At 39.8% G+C, this 22,431-nt stretch overlaps 1 protein-coding gene across 1 annotated transcript; it reads right to left on the bottom strand.

The window, feature by feature from the left end:
- Nucleotides 1-1,349: 1,349 nt before the first annotated feature.
- Nucleotides 1,350-22,297, bottom strand: grm5a (glutamate receptor, metabotropic 5a). The gene is made up of 18 exons (XM_085289124.1): nucleotides 22,146-22,297; nucleotides 21,547-21,858; nucleotides 21,101-21,234; nucleotides 20,145-20,406; nucleotides 19,612-19,726; nucleotides 17,031-17,280; nucleotides 12,455-12,690; nucleotides 12,240-12,361; nucleotides 12,038-12,162; nucleotides 11,778-11,946; nucleotides 9,969-10,095; nucleotides 9,387-9,504; nucleotides 8,883-9,069; nucleotides 6,454-6,612; nucleotides 6,245-6,370; nucleotides 5,907-6,089; nucleotides 5,628-5,797; nucleotides 1,350-4,095 (listed from the first exon to the last, which is right to left on the bottom strand). The coding sequence occupies exons 2-18, from the start codon at nucleotides 21,772-21,774 to the stop codon at nucleotides 3,174-3,176; spliced, it is 3,633 nt and encodes a 1,210-aa protein (XP_085145250.1). The 5' UTR covers nucleotides 21,775-21,858; nucleotides 22,146-22,297; the 3' UTR covers nucleotides 1,350-3,173.
- Nucleotides 22,298-22,431: the final 134 nt, after the last annotated feature.

The following is a 22,431-nucleotide window of genomic DNA, read 5'->3' as shown; positions in this document are numbered from 1 at the left end:
AACAGAAAACCGATTAAACAGAAGTGTGAGATGGTTGAGAATTTACTCCAGTGTCCTGTTATAAAAAGAACACACCAGCACAGCTCAGGTTTGCAAAATTACATCTGAACAATCATCTCTAGGAAAAATAACCTGTGGACAGGTTAGATCAATGTGGAGATGTTTGGCCATAATGGTACCACATATGAAAGAGAAGCAAAACGTGTATATCGACACAAACACCTGATAACAACTGTTAAGCACGGTGGTTAAGGACTGATGATTTATGCTCGTTTTGCAGCCACAGGACTTGGTAAACTCCTCTGTACATTCTACAGTCAAATGTGGGGCCACCTCTCCGACAGCTTTGCTGAAATTGGCTCATGCCAAGACAATGGTTCAAAGCACAGCAGCAAATCCACAACAAAATAACTGGAAAAAAAAAGAATCAAGATGTTGCACATTTCAAGTCTGGACCTCAATCCAATGAAAATGCTGTTAAACCTTAAGAAAGCTGTCCATAAACAAATGCATGCAAACCTTGTAAAGAACAGAAGAAGTGAGTCTTGGATACCTGAAAAATGTCTGGCACTCACATAATCACTGTGATTAGTGAATATGAATTACTGTCACTATTATTCCCAATTCTCTCATCATTTACAGTTAAATGAAAATAAAGAATAATCACTTATTTTTTCTTCCAGAAAGAAATTAACGCACAGTAACCTGCATTCCTACTAAAATTTAGGAATGTAGTGGAGACTGGCTGCAAGCCAGTTAGAGCCCTAAGAAAGCTGTTTATTTACTTACTTTACTTTAAGCTTATTATGCTCCAACTATGAATAAACCTTGCCCGCTATCTTTTGAACTCGTAATCTCACTATAAATTTTTGGACTACAGTGTATGGCATACAAAATTATATCACGTTATTTAATAAAGAACGTCCTAGAAATGCCTTTTCCCTTAGGTTTCTAAAGTATTGCAGCATGATTTGACAGAAAGGGTGCACACGATCCAGTTTTCAGTGTTAAAAAGAGATGCGACTCATTAAAACATTGGTTCTCCAAACTGTGGAGCAGCCACCTAATCCAGTAGGGAACAGAAACCCACCATAGGGATTTGGTCAGCCAGAGGAAAAATACATTGTGGAAAAAACTCAGTTGCCAAACCAAAACGACAATAAAAACATAAATTCCTATAAAATGATTGCCATTTGTTAGTACTAGTTGTGAGTTATACAGAGATATTACATTTTACTTCAACTTTCTAAATATTAAAATTTAATCACTATTGTCATATTCATTATGAAGCATTTCTCCATTCCTTCATTGTAAATAAGAGCTATTAACAATAATTTACAAAGCGCTAGTTTTGAATGGAAACCTTTAATGCAGTAGAAGACCAAGCTGTGAATTAAATCTGCAAATCGGATAAAAAACATAAGACAACCATTCTCTAAATCATGTCAGAAAATAGTGGCATATATTATAATGAACCTGCATGACTGGTACAAGCTGCATGCATGCATATGTGGCGACTATCCATGAACATTTTTTTTTATATTAAAAAAACATACTGCACATTTCAAAAAAACATAAACGCATTCCTGTCTGTATGGAAATATCAGACAAAACAAGAAGATAGGGACTGAAGCCAGACTGGAAATAGTAAAAAGAAAAAGGTCTGATAACCAGACATATGTTAGCTACCATGTCAGTATCTTCAGTTACATCTTAGAAGCTGAAAAGCTGCAAACCTATGAATCCATATTATTCTTGACCTTAAACCTCAGAGAGGCAAAAGTGCAGACAAAAAAGAAGAACAAAAAAAGCATACCAAATGAATTAAAATATTCAGGCATAAGAAATTTGAATAGGCTTACAGTAAGATTTTCAGTAGCATATTTTACATAACCACAAAGTAATTCAATGCACTGGCACACATATAAGTAAAAAGCAAGGCTTAAAAAAATTTTTTTTTAGTAGAAAGAAAAATCTGGCGCAATTTAAATTTGCTTCTCTCCTCCTTAAACTAATCTTAAAAGCACATCAATATCACTATTAGTATTGTTACTGTGCTACTGTATATATTCATAATAGTATTTTGACATTACGATATTAAAAAGTAAATCATTACAAACATACCTCAGAGAGTGTAAACAAATCCTGACATCATGCAAACTGGAGACATTTTGATCCGCCACATGACGACAGTCATTCAGCACGTTACAGCTGAACACATCCTGAGGTGGAAGATCAGTTTGGTCCACTACAGATCTTGAAACTTATACATTCAACTGAGTCACAACTAGATCAAAGAATTAAAGAAGACATCCAAGTAGTCCGAACGCTGTTTGTGGGTTAGACACCTGATGAACGCGTCCACTGGGAAAATGTCTGACTTCCTTGAGACATAAAAAGCTTCTGTCCTCTTGGGATAGGAGGTGTTTGATCCTCAGTACATGAAAAAGGTCACTGAGAAAGAGAAAAACCTGATGGCTGATTTGCAGCATTTGACCACTTTTCCCTGTTTAGCATCAGGATACAAAATGCGCTCTCATGTCTTTTGTGATTGGCAGTAAATTGTTTGATTTTCGCATAAATACCTTCTTGCTTCTTCCTACAATCTGGATCCAGCGGGGTCTCACAATATCACATGTTAGGGCAGTTTTTCAGTAGAAAAAGTGCATAAGGTCAACAACAAGCGATAAAAAAACACATTTACTCTCTATGTTAATGATAAAAGATAATGAAAAATATCCAAGTAAAACACAATCATATTTGATGTTGGGGTTTTGTAGTAATTTTTAATTTTTCTAAACACCTGGAGTCCCTAGAACAATAGCCGTATCAAAGTTGTCTTTGGAGTTTAAAACTGAGTTTGAAACATGTCAGAAAAGCAGTAAAAAGTCTTTAAAATGCCCTTATTTTGATTTCAGTCCAATTTTTTAAATCCTATTGGTATTCCTCTCTAAGTCCTTCAGTACTCAATGAGGTCATGTGTGGGTGTGCCCAGTCGCAATCTGAAAATAAGCATCTGTTCATTGAAAAAAACCTTAAACATTCATAATATCCACATGAAGAAAGGCATCAAAGAGATTGGTCCAGTGGGAAGTTTTGTCTCTTGGAGTTTAAAATACTCCCTGGATAGAAGATTTAAAAAGGAAAATAAGTTGTGGGAGGGGGGTGCAGGTTTAAAGAGAGGACGAGCTCTGGCTGTAATGTCTCAGCAGCAGCTGGTCATATTCAGCCTCAGAGGCAGGGGACAGGGAAGGGGGAGAGCTGCCATTGGAGCTCAGAGATGAGTCTCTAAATGGAGAGGGAGGCGTCAGAGCCATGAGCTCCTCCATATCCTTGGCCCGTCTGCTACTCACGCAAGTCCCGGCCAGGTGCTCATAAATCTTACCCGCTGGTCGATTCTCGCAGAAACTGGAGACAGCTGTTACCTCCGCATATGTGGTGACGGTGGAGGGTGTCTGTCTGTTCCTGGGCGCGAGGTACTGAGGTGGACACGCCGTGGTGTCTGCAGTAGCAGCAGGCAGAGCAGTGGTGGAGGGTGGGCTGACGGTGGCTCCCCCTGGCAGCATCATGGTATTTAGCTCACTGATGTTGGCAGTGAAACGGTTAACCACACTACTGATCTGGTCCATGATTGTGGTACCCTGAGTTTGGCCGCCAATCATCCCTATGCCAATGTCACCCACTCCTATGATGCTAATGTCTCCATCATTCAATGCACCAACACCTTGGCTGTTGTCCCCGCCCCTTCTTCTCACCCCAGCGGGGTGCTCGGGTAAATAGGTGGGTAAAACTTCTGCATCCTCGGCATCCTCTCCTCCCTGATGACACACCGCCTTCGCTGCATGCTGACTGATGGTGGGCAAAGGTGACTGAGAGGGTGTGCAGGTGAAAGACTGAGAAAGCTGTGGCTCTTCGTACTGCTCCTTGACACCGTTGTCTGCTGGTGTATCCCCATCTTTAGAGAATGGCTTGATGATGGCTGTCTGATTTGCCTCGACTGGATCCTTTTTCTTCACGTGAAATGACATCCTCTTCCACAGGTTTGGTCTGTATCCACGCTCATTCTGTGTCCATGTAACTGATTTCCCATTGGAACTGAAAATCACATGAATGGCAGTAAGTAATCTCATACTTATGGTGTAATACTGCAAGTTGTCAGTAAATATGTAAGTATTTGGTGTAAATATCTGTAATTTATTTCAACATCACACCAGGGTTTTTTTTAAACTATTATAATCCATGATGAGGGTCATATTCCAATTCCTCTCACGAGTATTTCTACTCTCCTATGTTCTATCTTTTGCCTGCTGTGTAATATTAAGTCTCTTTGCATGTTCTTTTATCCTTCCTCGAAAGAGAAATCCTTAAAGGCAGTGGGGATCCTTTGGGAGTGCGTAACCCAAATGAGGTTACATACTCCCAGCTCTGGGAGCAGTTTTTCTTGGCTTCATATTCAGCCTCTTGCAACAACTTCTGCTCTACATGTATAAAGCTTAAAGAAGAGATGTGGATGGCTGTGCTCTTAGCTGTACTATATCTAAGCAGATCTTCCATATCGTTTGATGGACTCATGAACAGAAACAACTAAAGAAGGTGACTGTATTTTCTTCTCCAATCAGCAGTTAGTTAAACCTCATATCCACTGTATCACCCCAGCTGTCTGTAGCTGTCCCATTTTAGCTTCAGCTCAATCATATTTTTATCTTGTTGTACACTATGGGGCGATCGTGGCTCAAGAGTTGGCAGTTCGTCTTGTAATCGGAAGGTTGCCGGTTCGAGCCCCGGCTTGGACAGTCTCGGTCGTTGTGTCCTTGGGCAAGACACTTCACCCGTTGCCTACTGGTGGTGGGCCTGGTGGCGCCAATGGCAGCCTCGCCTCTGTCAGTGCGCCCCAAGGCAGCTGTGGCTACAATGTAGCTTACCAGTGTGTGAACGGGTGGATGACTGAATGTAGTGTAAAGTGCTTTGGGGTTCATAGGGACTAAGTAAAGTGCTATACAAATACAGGCCATTTACTATGGCATTGCAAATGTGGCGTGCAACTCCTATCAAACGTTATGTTTTTTTATCAAAAATATCATCGGAAACTGTGCCAATATGGTCTCATATTGCTTGTTATTATAAATTAGCAAGCACTAAATATAACTTTCATTTTAAAAACATAAATTGATTCAAAGATTTTATCTCACAATGCGTCATTATACAGTTGCTAATGGAAAAAATAAGCCACTACTTAAGGAGTTCACTCTAGTTTAAATGCTATGGAGAGTAGGAAACACTTTAAAAATTCAAAACAGAGGTAGTCCTACAGTACATGACCTCATTTCATCTCATAGCCATACCACCCTGAGCATGCTCAGTCAGTACTTGGATGGGATATCACCTGAAAATACCAGATGCTGTAGACTTGGGGCATGTGGCTCAGGTGGTAGAGTGGGTTGTCTACAAGAAGGTTAAGCCAAGTTTATCATATTACAGTCATCAGAGTGTGTGTGTGAATGTTAGATACAGCCCTTGAACATAGACAAAATGTTAAACCTATTGATTGATAGGCTCACAGCTATGTTAATAAAATCTTTGTTTGTTTATTTTTATCTCTATATATATACGTTAATGCCAGCTTGTACCTTATGTTGTCCTGCGTAGAGCCACGACGTCGAAACAAGTTGGCCATGCTGCTAGAAGATTTGCCAGATTTGGCAGCTTTCTTAGCATCGCCCACATGCATGCGCACAACTGTGGATGTGGTGAAAGCGCTGCGGACATTTTTCTCGGGCTTGGCGAGCATGATGTAGACCTGATAATGGAAATGAGCAAGAAGGAAGTGTAAAAAAATGTGTGAAAAGGGATAGTGCCAAACCAAACAGAAAATCTTTAGATTTTTAGGTTTTTTTTTTCTTTCTTACCTTGGGGACAAACATGCAGCAGAGAGCCACTGTGGCACTGAGGCTGACACTAAAGCACATGGTTATGATCTTGTAGTTGGAGCCAAAGTAAATTGGAACAAAGGCCAACCAGATGATACAGGTGGTGTACATGGTGAAGGCAATGTACTTGGCCTCATTAAAATTAGCTGGTACATTACGAGTCTGTGTGGGAAAAGGGAGTATGTACATTTTAAAGCAGGGCGTGGTAAAGTAAAACGAACAGTACACAGGAAAGAAAAGTGAGTAACAAAAACATATAAAAGTAACCGAAAATCTTAGTAAGCCTTGCATTATTGACTAATGCTATGTTGAAGTACCTTGAAGGCGTAGAAGGTGCAGCTGAGGATAAGCAGGCCATTGTAGCCCAGCGGTGCTACCACCCCCAGAGTGGTCAGATTGCAGATCAAGTGCACCTCACGGATACTGGGGTAATCATAGATCACCTAAAGAAAGGAAGAAGCTTCTCTAGTTGTATAAATAAATGTATATGACCATTCCCCACATTACAAAGGAAACCCGCACATACCTGTGGTGGCTCTATGATGAGAAGTGCCACAATAATCCCCAGCTGCAAGAGTATGAGTAGGAAGGCGATGACCAATTGTGCGCAGGCGGACATAAAACGCGGTTTCTTGGTACAGATCTTCTTTTTGCTGCCTGCCAGGATCCGTGCTATGCGGTTGGTCTGGATCAAAAATAGATCAAATGGTTATGCAGGCTTCAATGACATCGACTGTGGAGAATACATCTTGCACTGATTCATGACAATAATCCCCTTCCCAGTTCTTCAGCAGCAACCTCAGCCCACACTCAGACCCTCAACTTCTACCATGCTTCTCTTACAATTGGCTATCATTCAGTCTCTGGAGGTGGCTCTCCCAACATTACTCTAGAGTTGCCATTCTATTTATGCTTGAAAACATAAGACTACAACAGTAGATAAGCAGTTTGATAAAAAGTGGTTTATAAAGAGAAATTTAAATGAAATTAGAAAGCCCTTGCTCTGTCAAAATTATAAAGTCCTTTAAAGTCAGTCATTTGGGACTCATAGAAAAAACATCTTCTTTGAGTAATTTCGTCTTCCATCCCCTGAAGCGCTCTACGCACTGCTCTTGAGCTAAGGCCACATGAAGCTTGGAGGTTTGTAGCGACTGACTCTGCAGAAAGTTAGGGGGGCTCACTGTGCCCCTCAGTGTCCACTAACTCCAATTTTACATGGCCTTACACGTCATAGCTGTGTTGTTGTCATTCTCAATTGCTACCACTTTCATATAATACCGCTTACAGTTAACTGTGGAATATTTAGTAGTGAGGAAATTTCGCAACTAGTCTTGTTGCACAGGTGGCATCTTGTCATGGTACAACGCTGGAATTCACTGAGAGCGACCCGTTCTTTCACAGAAGCAGTCTGCATGCCTAGCTGCTTGATTTTATGCACTTGTGATGATGTAAGTGACTGGAACACCTGAATTCAAGGATTTGTACAGGGAAGTGTATACCTTTGGCAATATAGTGTTGTACGTTTTGCAGGCTTGTTTTGATAACTTCTTAACCGTGCAGCTCAATTCCAACATGTTGTTAAACACTGAAAGTGCCAGTGAGAAAAAATGTGACAGTAACTATTACTGTCACAGTAACTACACTCTTTAGTATACTGTATATTCCACAGGTACAGTTAGGGATGGGAATCGAAAACCGGTTCTTGTTGACAACCGGTTCCCACTGTTTCAATTAATTTGAATTGTTTGTCATTTTTGCAAACAATTCCCCACGTTGCAGAGCGTCATGTACCTGGCAGGAAACATGGTGCCTAAGCGGCACAAATGTTTGGTTATACTTTACGAGAACGGATGACAACAGGACAACTTGCAAGATATTTCATTTAAGGAAGGAAACACTACGAATATGCAAAAGCATTTGCTCACAAAACAGCCGATGACCTTAAATGAATGTCGTGTTTTTAATTCCGCTGCCTAGGACTAGTGAATCTCAACCCAGCAGCAGTGGTAACGTTTGCACGTCCTCTCCCGTTAGTGTGGCAGGTAAATAATCAACTAACAGTGCATATTATGTTAGCGCGATCTGCCTTATTACAAAACCTGCTATTACTCTGCATTGCATTTAGGTGACCATGATGAGAGAGACAGACAGAGTCAGGCTCAGATGCTGCCAGTTCTCGCTGCAGTCTACCGGTAGCGTCTCCTTTTAGGCCAGGATAGACGAATGTCACCGAGCAGTGACTAAGTTTGTGGTCAAAAGCTTGCATCTATTTGCCACAGCAGATGGCCCCGATTTTGTGAATGTGAATGTGTTTAATTGTAGGCAGGGACATTACTGGATATTCTTGTGTAATTGCTACAGAATAATTTATGTTATACTTTGTTATTGCTACAGACAAATACTTATTTTATTATTTTACATTCACAATTTTTTTTTTTCTGGGGACTCCGTGACACCCCATCGAAGAGCCATAGGCTGTGGATCTCTTAACATCTCACAGTTGGGTTACTCCTAAATTTCTTGTTCAAAGAGAAGATATAAAACAAAGTTCTAAGCTAATCGACCTGTGTCTTCTCCTTTTTTAAAAACAAGAATCGATAGGAGAATCGATAAAGAATCGAATTGTTAAACAGAATCGAAAATGGAATTGGAATCGTGAAAATCTTATCAATTCCCATCCCTAGGTATAGTAGTGATAGAGGGATGGTGATATAGGGAAAATGTGATCAGAAGTACACATATAAATTTGATTTTGAAATTTCTGATCTTAAAATTAAATACTGTAGAATACCTATTTTAGTGCTTAAAAGAATAAGCTGATTTCAAATGCAGCTGATACACAATGAGCACCTGTTTTAACCCACTTAGTTTCATAGGAAGTGAAAGAAGACGCTAACGTGCATATACTTTATGTGCTTGTTCCCCTACCTTCTGATAACTAAACAGAAAAAGTACCTTGGTGACGAGAGCAGAGTAGCTCATGGCAGGGGACAGTCCGATTCCCAGCCGCTGGAGGTAGCAATAGACAATGTGCGGCTTTGCGATAAGACTGAAAGTACACAGGTAGCCCAGACATATTCCTGCCAGAATAATGTAGCAGAGCTCCCGACTGGATGACTTGACCACAGGAGTGTCCCAAAACCTACAGATAAATGAAACATCTAGATTCACATTGCTGATAAAAGATACGCAGAGCACCGCAGTGACTGTTTTACTTTGTCTAATTAAATGTTAGTCATACAAAAGCATGAGACATTCAATACCGCAAAGGATGTATTGCATATATCACTAACAACCAGTTGCAAACAGGGACATCAGACTTTAAAAACATCTACAGAGTCGCAGTAAAACACCAACAGTAGGTCAAACTAAACTGATGTTAGCCCTTGCTAGTCCTGAATATGTATGTAAACATCCTGTGCATTCATAGTTAAATGTATAGATACTGGCTCCAATTACTTGATGAAAACAGATGTAACAAAAAGTGTAGCCATGAGGCCCAGGCAGGCAAAGACTACAGCAGCAATGGGCTCTGGATCCCCCCAGCGGACATACTGCACTGGAATTGGCTCACAACCTGAGGGGTGCAGAGAGATCATGATTAGTGAGAGAAAAAACATGAAAAGTTTCATTCAAAAATGTGATGCATTTGTAAACGAAATATTAAAACTAGTGTATTTATGTATTTTCATGAAACAGGCAACAGACTGTAGCTTACTCCAGCAACAGATTTTCACTCATGTTGCAACACTGTGGGCATCAACAATGTAACTGTTGTGTGTAAAATTTAGGAAAAAATATTTTTTTCAAACTAGAGAGGAAATAAAATATGATAGGACAGTTTACAAAGAAATCTGGATCTAGGTCTCTTTATATGTGAATACTATCTCTGTGCAGTAGTGTGTCTTTGTACAGAATGCTAGGGCTGTTAACGGATGTGGTCCACCGTCACTGCGGTGGACCCAGATTTCGTGGCTCCTCTGACCGCTGCGGAAACCGTGTAAGTGTAAGTGAAAGTGCCACAGATGAAGTAGTGCATACCAGTGAGGTCATCTGTGGGCCAGGAGCCAAGCTCACAGGCTCGGCAAGTGTACTCATCAAACACGAACTCGTTCTCTTTGCAGGGAGTGCAGGTCCAACAGCAGCTCACCTCTCCTTTACGGATCACCTGGAGACACAGACACACCAGTATGAAAGACTGGAAAGGTCTCAATGCTCCAATGACAATTTCCTGTAGGTAATCTTACCCTCTGACTGCTCCACATGCTAAGAAAATGAGAATTTGTTCACCAGGGGAGCAAATGAAGAAGAAAAAAACGTCCAGAAGGTAATTGAGTCTCATTATTAACAAAAAACTTTCCTCACCATAGCAACACGTATATGAAGAAGTGTAGCTGGAAAAGGAAAAGTGGAAGTGCGGAGGGTTAGTGGTTAGTGGTCTGGAGTTTTAATCAGAATTACTAAAATTTTTGTGCGGAGTTTCCCATTTCCTTTGGTTCTGCCGCATCCTCTAATAGTGCGAAGGTAGGTTGCCTTTGTGGGTGAACATGATTGGGAATCTGTCTGTGTAGGTTCCCAGTCATCCAGGTCATGACAGTCTAAGGAAAGAAAACGACTGGACTTTCTCAAATTTCTTGAAGACGTTTCACCTCTCATCCAGAAGAGCTTCTTCAGTTCTGAAACCAAATGGTGGAAAGTCCCAGGTATTTAAACCCTTGTGGCACCACTTTTAATCATGTGCCCCACCACATGAGCCAAGATGTGGAAAAAAAAGCATGGGTCACTACCACAAGATCCGAGCGGGGGTTGAGGCCTCTGGGTAGGAATCTCAAGACTGCACTGTAGGTGGTGACAGTTTCTCTATCCGTTAATGGTCGTTCACAGTGGACATACATGGCCTCATTTACTCCTTTTACTCCCGGTCCAAAATATGAACACTGGCATCCTCAAAAGAGTGACCTTTACCCTTTAGATGTACAGCTGAGTCTTGTCCACTCTAGGTGACTGTTTGTTTTTTCCAATATGGAGGTTATTAACAATCATTAACACAAGCATAAACTTAAGAGCAAATCTGAAATGCTTGTGAGAGGTGATCATATTCTCGTTCTATTTCTTTCACTACATGTATTTTTCAGCCACTACAGGAAAACTTACAAGCCTATAAAATGCCATATGTTGTCATAGCTCTACAACGATTTCCCCACAACAGTTGAGATAAATAAAGGTGGTATGGTATTCCAACAGGCTGCTTCTGTAGCGGTGCACTGCTCCACATAAACAACAGGGTGTCAGAAGTAAAGAGGGATTCATATTAGAACTTAGGGGAAAATACTGGAGAGGGACACTTCAGTGTTCTTCGTGATTTGAATTATCTGGAGGAAGCTTAAAAAGGTCCAGATGGGAGATGATAAAAGCTTGAACAAAGAGCTTTGCTGAATCCCTGGCAGAATACTCGAGGATCTGACTGGACCAGTTTTAGAAATTGTGAACCCGTGGGATCAATTTAAGGCTGCTGTGTGGGTCGTGTTTTTTCGAAAGGTTTCTTCATTATAACTGTCCCGAGTTGTCTGGTCTGTGGTTAAATGTGGTCATATGGCATCATGAATTATGAGCGGCATCAAAAAGAGAAAATGTTCATAATCCACCCTTTAGTTTGATGCACACATTAAAATCAAGTCATTTGCATTGTCTTTTGGTTTGATATATGATCTTGTCACGATTGTGTGTACAACTATTGCTACAAACTGTAAAAAAAAAAAAAAAAAAGCAAATACATTATAGATTAAAATTTTGAGTATTAAACCTTAGAGGTGTAACTCTGGCCCTTGAGTGCGCTGAACGGGTTCATACCTTAATCTGTGCCTTCTGGCAGGGCTCAGAGCAGACTGACTGGATGATTTCACTGTTGTTGCTCCAGATTTCTTCATCATTCATCTTTAGGCCACCCTGATCCCAGCTTCCCACATGGATGTAAGCGTATTCATCTTCACCTGTCTGCTTGAAGTTCATGATTTCATACCTGAGGCAAGCATGCAATATAAACACACATTAAACAGCAATTTATGCTTTTCCTGCCCCCTTTTTTCTGCCTTTGCCATCTCAGGCCTTACCTGCCGGGTGAGTCTCCATTCTGGTCAAAGAGGATGGCCTCCCCAGATACACCAGTAAAGTTGGTTTTCATCAGGAAATCTAGCAGCTTGCGACCATCAATGGGACGCATGCTCTCACACAAACCCTGTGGAAGAGAAAGTGATGTCACTGCTGTCACAACTGATGTGAAAGCACTTAAATGTTTTCTATCAGTCCTCATACCTTATATCCTGGACAAAGTGCTTGTTGCATGGCATGTAGGCCATAAGCCATCGAATAAATGGCATTTATGACAAAGCCCATCTTGGTGTCTTGAGCATATTGATGCCGCAGAGACTCTCTCCCTGTGGACAGAAAGGAGATAGACAATAGAAAACCCTTGTAATGATAGTATTTTACTGATTCGTTAAAAGTGTCTAAGTAGGTGTTTTACTAACAAGTGCAAGTGCGGTTGTAAGCAGTGCTCTCCTGTGGATGTCCCTTCAACCTGCACTGGAAGCGGTGCTGCCAAAACTCGGGGAACCAGGGGTTCCTCAGGTTAGCGTCAGGCTTCAGGTTCAGGTAGTAATCATCAAACCAGGTCACATACGCCGACTTTAACTTTATAGTGATTCCCCCGGCTGCTTCCTTCTGGTAGCCATTAGTCACATCATACCTGTCAGCCCAGCCATCGCTGGACAGGAGGAAGGGAAAATTAGAAAAAAGTGCAACAGCTAGTTTAGGTAAGTACTGTTACTATTAGGATGTTATTCTTCTTATTTTTTAAATTATTTGCTTCATTATTTATTTTTATTATTTATTCTTTTTATTTCATTTTTTTGGCTTATAAATGTGAGTATAAAGTATATAAAAACATAGCTAGTGGGACAGCTAGTTCCCAGAAAGCATTCAAAGGGTGTAGTGCACACAGCAAGATTTGCTAAAAACTTGTTATTGCCTGTTATCTGTTAAGCACAGCTGGAAAACTTGACACTTTACACCAGAGAAACAAATTGAAAAGGGCTACACTGCAAACTGTAAAAGAGACATCTCTTTAAAGCACCATTCAGGACTATCAGATAAGAATTATGCCTTAAACACATTAGTACAGCGAACCTGGAAATCGAGTGTGAATGTCAGCGATATAGAACCCTGGTGCTTTTCTGCCAAGTAATGCTTTTCAAACCCTACCTACCTATAAATATATATGGATTTTTATATGGATTTTTCAAAAGCTGCCCAAGGGCAAGAGGCATCTTATTTCACAGGTAACAAATATTTTCCAATTTTCAGCAAAACTGACAAATACAATCATCACACCAGGAATCAAGAAACTTCTGAAATTGCTTTTTAGATTTCTGAGACTGTCACAGCTGAAGGAAATTATCTGCGAAGCCCAAAAACAAGAAACGTGATCATATTTTACTTCTGTTATTAATATATTTTCCTAAACTTGTTCTATAGATTCACACTCCTTCCGAGTTTGCCTCAAAAATAAATCTGGGTCAGTGTTGCAATAAGCATTCATATGTTTTCCTATGAGCGCTTGCATCTATGCTTTTAACATGATCAGATCGTGTTGCCATGGCAACTATGCAGTGTTGAACTGCTTCCCCCTCCTCACTGCTTGCAGATATCTTGTAGTGGATTTAGAAAGTAACATAACACTGAATTCACGATGGATTATTATTTTTTTTTTTTTTTTTGCTGAAAAGCTGTTGTGTTGATAATAATTTATTGGCACACAATTGCTCAGACTGGAAGAGACCAGAGGTGTCTTCATAAATGAATGACTGAAATGAGAATAACATTTACAATGATGACTCAGATAAGCCAACACAAGACTTACAAAGTTCTAAAAAATAAAGCATTTGTTTTAAGCATTTTCTATTGTTTTTGTTTTTTTTATTTCCCTATTTTATTCTTTAATTAATTTCTCAGATTTTAACAACTTGCATCTCTGCACCAATCTGTTACTATTCCTTTAAATCTAACTGTCAAGGTTCATAGTATATTGGAACTCAAAATTATGACAGAAAATATTTATTTTTGTTTGGCGAAGGACCTTAAAGGTCCTTTTTCTTAAAAAAAAAAATCCACCGCCGAATAAACTCCAAACAAACATCAGCAGACTGCAGTGTCTGCACATCTGATGTGGTGTTTTTTGAAAAACACAGAGGTCTTGGAGTCAATAAGCTATATCTATCAGTGAACTGCTTGAAAAGATTTCTACTCCCATCTATTATTATCTCTCCCTCTGGATACTTGTCTACAGTCAGAAAAAAGGCAAAAAAAAAAGAAGGGTGATTACACATCCACGCATGTGCATACATGTAAAAATGCACACTTCACTGACACAAACAATTGCACTCTTCTAACTGAAAAAAAGAAGTCATTTTTGAAAACTTCGCTAACCGAGCTGGAGTTACACAACAGTAGTGTGGGTGGATTTTTTTTTTTTTTTATGAGAGTGAGGTAGGAGATCATTTCATAACTCATCCTTAGAGAAGCAAGTACAGAAATGGTACACTGGCATGAAAAAGGCAGAAATGGATATGAAAAGCATGGAGGGCTTTGACTCTGGATAGTTTGAATCACACTTGAACGAGAGCTCTAAAACCCACACATCGACCTTGGAGGGCAATATGCTGTATGCAGCATGTTGCTACACCACCTACAGCCTGAAGACTCACATAAACGTGCAAGGATGTGCATCCACAGACACACATACACACACACAGATACGTGTGAACACACATCGTTTTCTTATTTCACTTTAAAATACATGTATGAGCAGATTTTTATGAGGAAATACTTTAGAACTCCTCACTTCTATAAAACAAACTTGAGGCCACAAACGTTCCCATATCTAAAATCTGAAAATTTAACAAAACACACATACAAAAAAAAAAAAAAAAAATCCAAACCAGCTGTCTGACCAAAAGAAAAAAAAAACACTCGTCCCACAAACAACCAGTCCAATGCATCACACCAATTTGCAGGTGAGAAGCCAGTCGGGGGTTGGGTTGCTATGCTAACACTAAAAACTCCAAGTGATTAGTTGGAGCGCTTTGTAAAGGAACTGATGGAGCGTGTGTGTCATGAGTGGGCAAAGAGGAATATGCAGACAAAACAAAATAAATGAAAAATAACCTTTTATTTGGTTCAAAGACTAAAAATGGCCCAAACTGGAAAATCCAGACTCAGGCATAAGCATGTGGCACACGAGGGACCAAACACAGAATCACAAACAGAGAGAAAGACTTGACAAAAAGATCCAAGAAACTAGAAGGGAGGGCAAAAGTAAACCAAACACAAAGAATCAAATATTAATAACACAAACTCTAAATCCTCAAAGCATAAATAGTCACAACACGATTACTAATCAAACCACAAAACTTTAAACTGAAGCTAAACCAGAGGGTATATAAAGTAACATTTCAAATGGCAAAAACTACAGGCCAGAATCAGCTCTGTAAAATGTAAAAGCTAATCTATCTAAATGAAGAGCAAGACACAGGTCAACCTCAAACAGTGGCCATTAACTTATTAAATTATTTTGAAATTCATCCAACAGTACACCCATCCAACATAGTTGACATTCCCACTTCTAGACCACTAATGTGACTAAAAATAGGGAGTGTACTTATATAACCTTTTGCCTTTATATACAAATGTGATACATTTTCATTTATCCATAGATATCTATCTACATGAGCTCAGTTTGGCTGCTGATCAGATGCAGCTGTATAAAACAGGCTTAAGTACCTCAATTTAAAAGCATCCAGTCTAGGCATGTACTGCAAGGTGACAGATCTTTCAAGCTAATGAAAATGATCGTTTGTGGAGGCAGCTAACAAGAAATGCAAGAAAAATGTTGAGTGATGTTAAATACACATCACTGAAGGACAGAACTCATAAAACGCGTGCTCATTAATGCTTGCATGAATGCATCAAAAACAACTGGAGACAAATCTGACACCTCCGCAGTACGTTTCGAATCTAGTCACCCTCATAATGAGGGACATCTTAACAAATTAAGCACAAGTTTTAATAATGAGCACATTTCAACAGCACAGCTACCTGAAAGCTCTGTATGGATAACATAGATGGTAGAACACAGTGTTTTGCAATATGTAGTTCAAGGTTATTTTATGTTTCCTGCTGTCAGATTTGAGCGACAGCCTACATATGTAGCTCCTAATGAGGAAAGGCATTTATAGACCACCAGGGACAAGAGCGAGCCAGAGAGCTAAACCTTAAAATAAAACATGTTATTCTCGGAGAGAGTGAAACCTCCTGCTAAATCAACCACCTCTTTCTGCTTGTTTTCTCCCCTTGTGTATCTAATTGAATGCTTTCCTCCCTGCTCGGTTTTCACAATCTTTGACAGTTTCTTCATTTAACGTATCGTTAGAATGATCTATGCATTAAACATAGGCCACATCAAGAGCAGATTTGATGTGGTATGGTGCGAGATCTCTTATAATGATGACTATGTTTTAACATACTGGACATCAGGAAAACAATGCTTTATCTAATGATTAGACTACTCAGATTTTCTTATAAAAGGGAAACAGAGTAACTGGAATACGTTGGTCTGGCACTATTTACTGTTGTGACAGCTATAATAATAATAATAATAATAATAATAATAATAATGTATGGCTCTGTTACCTTTTTCTCTATATGGAGCTGCAGTAGCAGTAGTAATTGAAATTTAATAAATGTTAATATATTCACAACTGAACTAAAAATGTGCAAAAAAGATGTAAAAAAAATACCTTTGATTCCATGATGTTGATGGATGCAATGAAAACACTGATGATAGCAAGGATAATGATGATGTTGGTGATGATGACAGGAAGACAACAAATCAACAATCTTCTCTTGATGGTTGATATCAGAAGAAAATCTGTATTGGCAAGTAGCACATGATACTAAGAGGATTTAACAGCTTCTGATAACAGCAAAAACTCCAACAGTTAAGAAATGCAGTCTAAAGAATCCTACATACCAGAAGTCGCCACTCACCTTCCGACGAGGACGAACTCTCCCACTAGGCGTTGTCGTCTCATGGCCATCAGTATCCCTCGGACTGTCATGCCCTCACAGAAGCAAGCCACAACCCTGGCTTTGGGTAGATGGCCTCTGAGTTTCTGCAAAAGCTTGTCAAAGCTTTGCTCCCCTGCATTGCTGTATATCTTGTCAGAGTGGGCAATGCAGATCCCTTCTTTTGCTGCCATGTCTTTAAATGCCTCCATACCGCTCTCACCATAATTACCTGTGGAGGTAACCACATGAATGCAATGGTGTTCATAAAAACATAAAAGCTGGGGGTCTGTTAAATAGTTGTTGCTAACTTCTTCTTCTTTTGACTGCTTCTTATCCCAAGCATCCTCCTCTGACACAACAACTCTTTGAACATCCTCCTGCAATACATGCGCAAGTCTTCATCGTCACATTACCCCAGTTCTTGAAAATTGCTACCAGTACACTTCTTCTCCATTCCTGAGGCATTCTACAGGATTGTGTTTAAAGATCTGGCCAAAAAGTCCACTGTCATCTCTCTTAGACATCTCCACACCTCCAAAATGGTGCCAGCATTTTTTCCATTCCTCATCCTCTTCATAACTGCAGTCACTTTTTTCTTACTAATCTTCTGCGCTTCCTGCTTCACTGACTATCTTCCATCTGTCCTCCTCCCTGTGACATTTTATTCATCAGCTTTAAAAGTACTCCCACCATCTTCTCAGCAAACTCTCTTCACATGTTAGTACATTTCCATCTCTGTCCTTAATCATCCGAACCTGCTGCACATCCTTTCCAGCTTGTGTATCATTCTCATCTAAATTTCAAATTTATCTCTGACTTTTCCAACAATTTTGTTCACATTACTGTACAACAATTGCTTCAGCATCTTCATTGTGATGTTTCTAACACATTTACTGCTTAGCCCAATTGTTTTTAGTGTGCTGACACAGATACAGATGAATGTATGAACACTTGCATAATGCCAGCGCAGCACTTGGGAATCTGGTACATTTCCCCCCCAATTACAGGAATTGTCAGGGGTTAAACTTTTCTGTTTTTGCTAGAAATCAGGTCACCTACTTTCTCATGCTTCGCGAGGATGCTCTCCCTCTGACACTATTTGAAATATTTTTTTCTATCACTACACATGAGTAACGTTGCTTGCGTTCTTGAGTGGCAGCAGCAACAGTTTTAAATTGATTTTCTGTGCTTTAGAAATGATTAAATTCTCTGCCATTCATACTAGTGATGCTGTATTTTATATACACTAAAATTGCTTTATACTCTTTAATGTTTCTCTGTGTTTGTTCTAACTTTCCAAGAAACTGGTTAACCTTCCATGGGTCTGAGAGTCTAACTTTTAAAAGACTAATAATCAAAGCTCACTCCATTTCACAGATATTTAAAAGTAAAGACAACCAAGGATGAATATTATTTATATATATATAACTTTCCAGAGTGGCGAATGCCTTCTTTAGCTGATGTAACTGGTTCACAAAATTGTGGAAAACTGTTCAGGTAATATATATATATACATACATAGGAAAAAATCGAAGTGTACACATGTAATTACACATGTAATTACATTCATGAAATAAGAAATAGAAAGTCAGCTGGATAACCCCCATTGTGGACTACATGTTAAAAAATGCTAGAAGAATAGATGTAGTGTAAACATCAGACTACTTTGGAGAAGAAAATTCAGCATGCAAAACACACTTACTTTAAATCCTCCCCTACAGTAGATTGGTAATTATACAAAAAAAAAAAAGAAGAAGAAGAAAAAAGGAACAATCCTGCCTAAATCTGGCACTTAAGAGCGATTTATTTCAGAATTGTATGTCCTGGAGCCACTGAGACATTATAAAAGAGGCAGTAAATATATGGAAACCCTTTTGAATAAAGATAAGAGTGATGCATTCGGAGTATATTTTCTTGTGATTAGTTAATGTTTGTTACACTGACGTTTGCTTTTTGGGGAGTGTTGTGCATCGCAGCCTGGTGTGTCATTGTCGCCAGAGGACAACAATAAATATGAACGTTTATTACTTTATTGCTGGAACATTAAGTAAAGTTATATACCTGCTGTAAGAATGTTAGGCAGAAACTTAAGCATTAATGAAATCAGGGGACAACGCAGCCTGATACACAAACAGTTCAAAGCTTGTGACAGTGATCAATTTATATTTTTTTAATGATCAGTTGTACATTAACAGACAATGAATTTGCCTAAAAAATGCACATTGATACGTTTGTAGGCGTGGATGTAAAGACAAAAGCACATTTCAGAATTATTGCATCACAAGGCTTTTTGAATTTTTCGATATATACAGCTAAGCTCCTTTTGTTGTGTGTTGTGCTTTTTTTTTTACACCCCCTCACAGGTAAACTTAAAAATGCTTGAATCAGATGAATGAATGGGGAGTCACGTGCTTCCTGATGACTAAAACGCTTTAAAATAGATTCTTCAGATGCAACTGGAAAAGAGCTGTACCTGTATGTATATATGTGGTCTTTGGCAGGAACAGAATAAAGCAGAATAACAGAAAAAACTCTAACACTCTGACATACACAGTCTTACCTTCAGTGTGTATTGCAGACACGTAGCTCCAGTTGTATCTCTTGACAATGTCCACCATTGCTCTGGCCTGTTGCATATCTGATGGTACTACTCTCATGAAATATTTATACAGGCTCTGTTGGAAGGAATTTACATGATCACCAGTCTGGCAGTTTAGCTGGCTTATCTGCATGCAACAGCTCGTCTACTAGTTTGCATATTCATCCCTTATAATCTTTACACCATACCCATCGCTGTGCGCTAGCTTAAAAGCAGATTCTCAAAATTGAGATCATGTTTTATCAAACATGATGTAAACCAAGCTGAAGTTTTTAGATTGGTTTGTGTTTTTGTATTTTACATGAAATTCCTTTTTATCAAAACAAAAACAAAAAAACTCAAAGCACTAACTGTTTTTTGTTTTGTTTTTCTTCCCTGCCACACTTGCCACGCATGTCCTCACACTTTGATGAGGACATGCTTACTGCTTTGTTATTCAGTGTGGATTTAAAGTTTGCAGCTCTGTTGTTAGCGAGTTTGTTGACTAGCCTTACCTTGTCACTGAGATCCATGCTGGTGGCTGAGTAAGCTATCTGTGGGATGTTGAAGAGCTGGAGGAGATTTTGCACCTGGATGGCCACAGAGCTGGAACCTGGTCCAATAAGTCCCACAATAGGCTTCTTCCCCTGAAGAAGCATGCTCCCTCCTTCTGCCGTGCATCTGCCCTGGCTCTCCTCCTCGTCGCTGGACACTAGTGTGTCCCGAATAAACTCAATACTCTGTTCCAGTGCCACGGCAGAGTGCCAGCACGAATCCCTGGTGTAGAAAGACTGAGTTAGCAATCACACTGTTTTGGCAGGAATTATGGGAACATGAGGTGAGGATTGTACAGTCTGTGCTTCAGTGATTTTGAGGAAACCACTACACAAAGACAATTTCAAAATTCCTCAGAAGTCTGGAATTCAATGTTTAGGAAGTCTGCGCTAATCAGAGCAGATCAGTGTCTTTTAAGGTCTTTATAGTACAAAATTCCCACTTTGTTTTCCATGAGCTGTGTCAGGAAACACAAGCAGGTCATCACAAGCAGGCTTGCTGATGACTTCAAAATGTTGCTTTTAAATACTGCATTTACTTCAAAAGAAACTACAGTCTACCCTTACCTGTCATGCTGCTTTTGTGGCTCAATTCCTCCAGCTACGGTTCACTTGCTTGCACTCAGCCATCTTCAGAGTCTATTTGAAAGTTTGCTTGGTTCTCCTCTGATGCCTATAAACATCTCCCCCATGTACTTTGATACTGTCTATTCATTTAAAGCAACCAAAGTTTAGAAGCCTTCTTAAAATATCTTTCTGTGTTTAATATAATATTATAATTGATCTCATAATGAACCAGTCTGTAAGCCAAACCATCAGTTGAATAAAAATTCTTCATTGTGTAAATATTGTGTAAGGCTGACAACAATGTCCTGCTAAAACAAAAGGACAACACAGTGAGCTCTGTCAGTGCTGACCTGATCTCGCAGCCCAGGCTGATGTTGGGAAGGATGGTGGGGTCTGCATTAATTCGGTCCAGAGTGTGCATCATGGCTTCCACTCTCTGGATCCCGTACTGCTCACGGACCGCACCACACTTTCGCTCATGGACCTGATCAGCACAGATGGATCATTTACATTTGTGACACTAACCCCCTTAACGCCTAGTGTATGTGATTTCCCCCTTTTTTATCAATAAATTGCAAACAAAAAAATAACAAATGCACGATGGAGCAAATATGATACAAATTAAAACTCATATATGCAAATATTAATATTTTATTTGTTTTAATTGTCAGAAGGTTCAATAACCACTCCTGTTTTGCAAAATTTAAATTTTCTGGCGTTTATTTTATGACTCAGACTTTAAAGGGTTACACTGAGATGTGTGCAAGCATATGCACATAAACACATCAAAATGTACCTTATCTGCAGGTGGTTGGTGGTGGACAGAGAACAGAGCTCCTATGATGATATCACCAGGGATATGTGCCAATACCCTTCTCTCGTTGTTCTGGGCATTGACCCCAACCTGGTCTTTCAAGCCCAGCCAGCTCACATCAGTTCCCAGCAGCACAGCCACCGCTAACAGCCGCACATTCAACTTCAGGATGTGTCCCATCCCCGTGGTCCTCGTTACACCTCCCGCCATCTTCTGACCACTTATAGCTGAGGTTCAGCTGAGGATTTTGCGTTTGGCTTTGTGCTTGTAGAGCCAAGGGCAAGGGTTGGATTCCTGAGCAAAAAGCATTATAGAATTATTTTAAAACATAAAAGTTCAGACAGCATTTTTAGGTACGATGAAAATGAAAAATGTTTTCACTTTTTCTATGACATCCAGTTGCTGTCTGTGGTGCTGAAACGCCAATGCATCGTGTAACTTGGGTAAAACTGACATAGAGCCAGGTGTTTCAGTGGAGTACTACAACCTACTTAAAACTCGGAAATCTCCTCTGCTTTAATAATTCATCAACAGCCACAGAGTGCGTCGCATAAGCAAACTAAAAGATAGCTTCAGCCTACCTTATTTCTGCCCGTGCAGATGATATTCCTTCCGAGATCGTTTCCATCACCAAGGAGCAATTTTTAACAAATAAAAAGCGCGGCGCACTGCCTGGTTACAGCACACTGCAAATAGCAGCAGATAATGCCCGTTATTGGAACATGCTTGACTTACTGACGCACACGACAGCCCCCCCTCCTACTCCTTTACCTCCTCCTCCTCCACCAAAACAGTGGAAAGCATGGAGCAACAACAGAAGGTATAACGATGGAATTCTTCTACAGGGGAGCTACTTAGACGCACTAT

The sequence above is a fragment of the Mchenga conophoros genome, linkage group LG10, assembly GCF_057382185.1.
Source record: "Mchenga conophoros isolate Kocher_MC1m ecotype Shallow Benthic linkage group LG10, M_conophoros_male_GT1.1, whole genome shotgun sequence".
Lineage (NCBI taxonomy): Eukaryota > Metazoa > Chordata > Actinopteri > Cichliformes > Cichlidae > Mchenga > Mchenga conophoros.
Note: the sequence above shows the minus strand (reverse complement) of the source record. Positions and strands in the feature narration are given on the sequence as shown.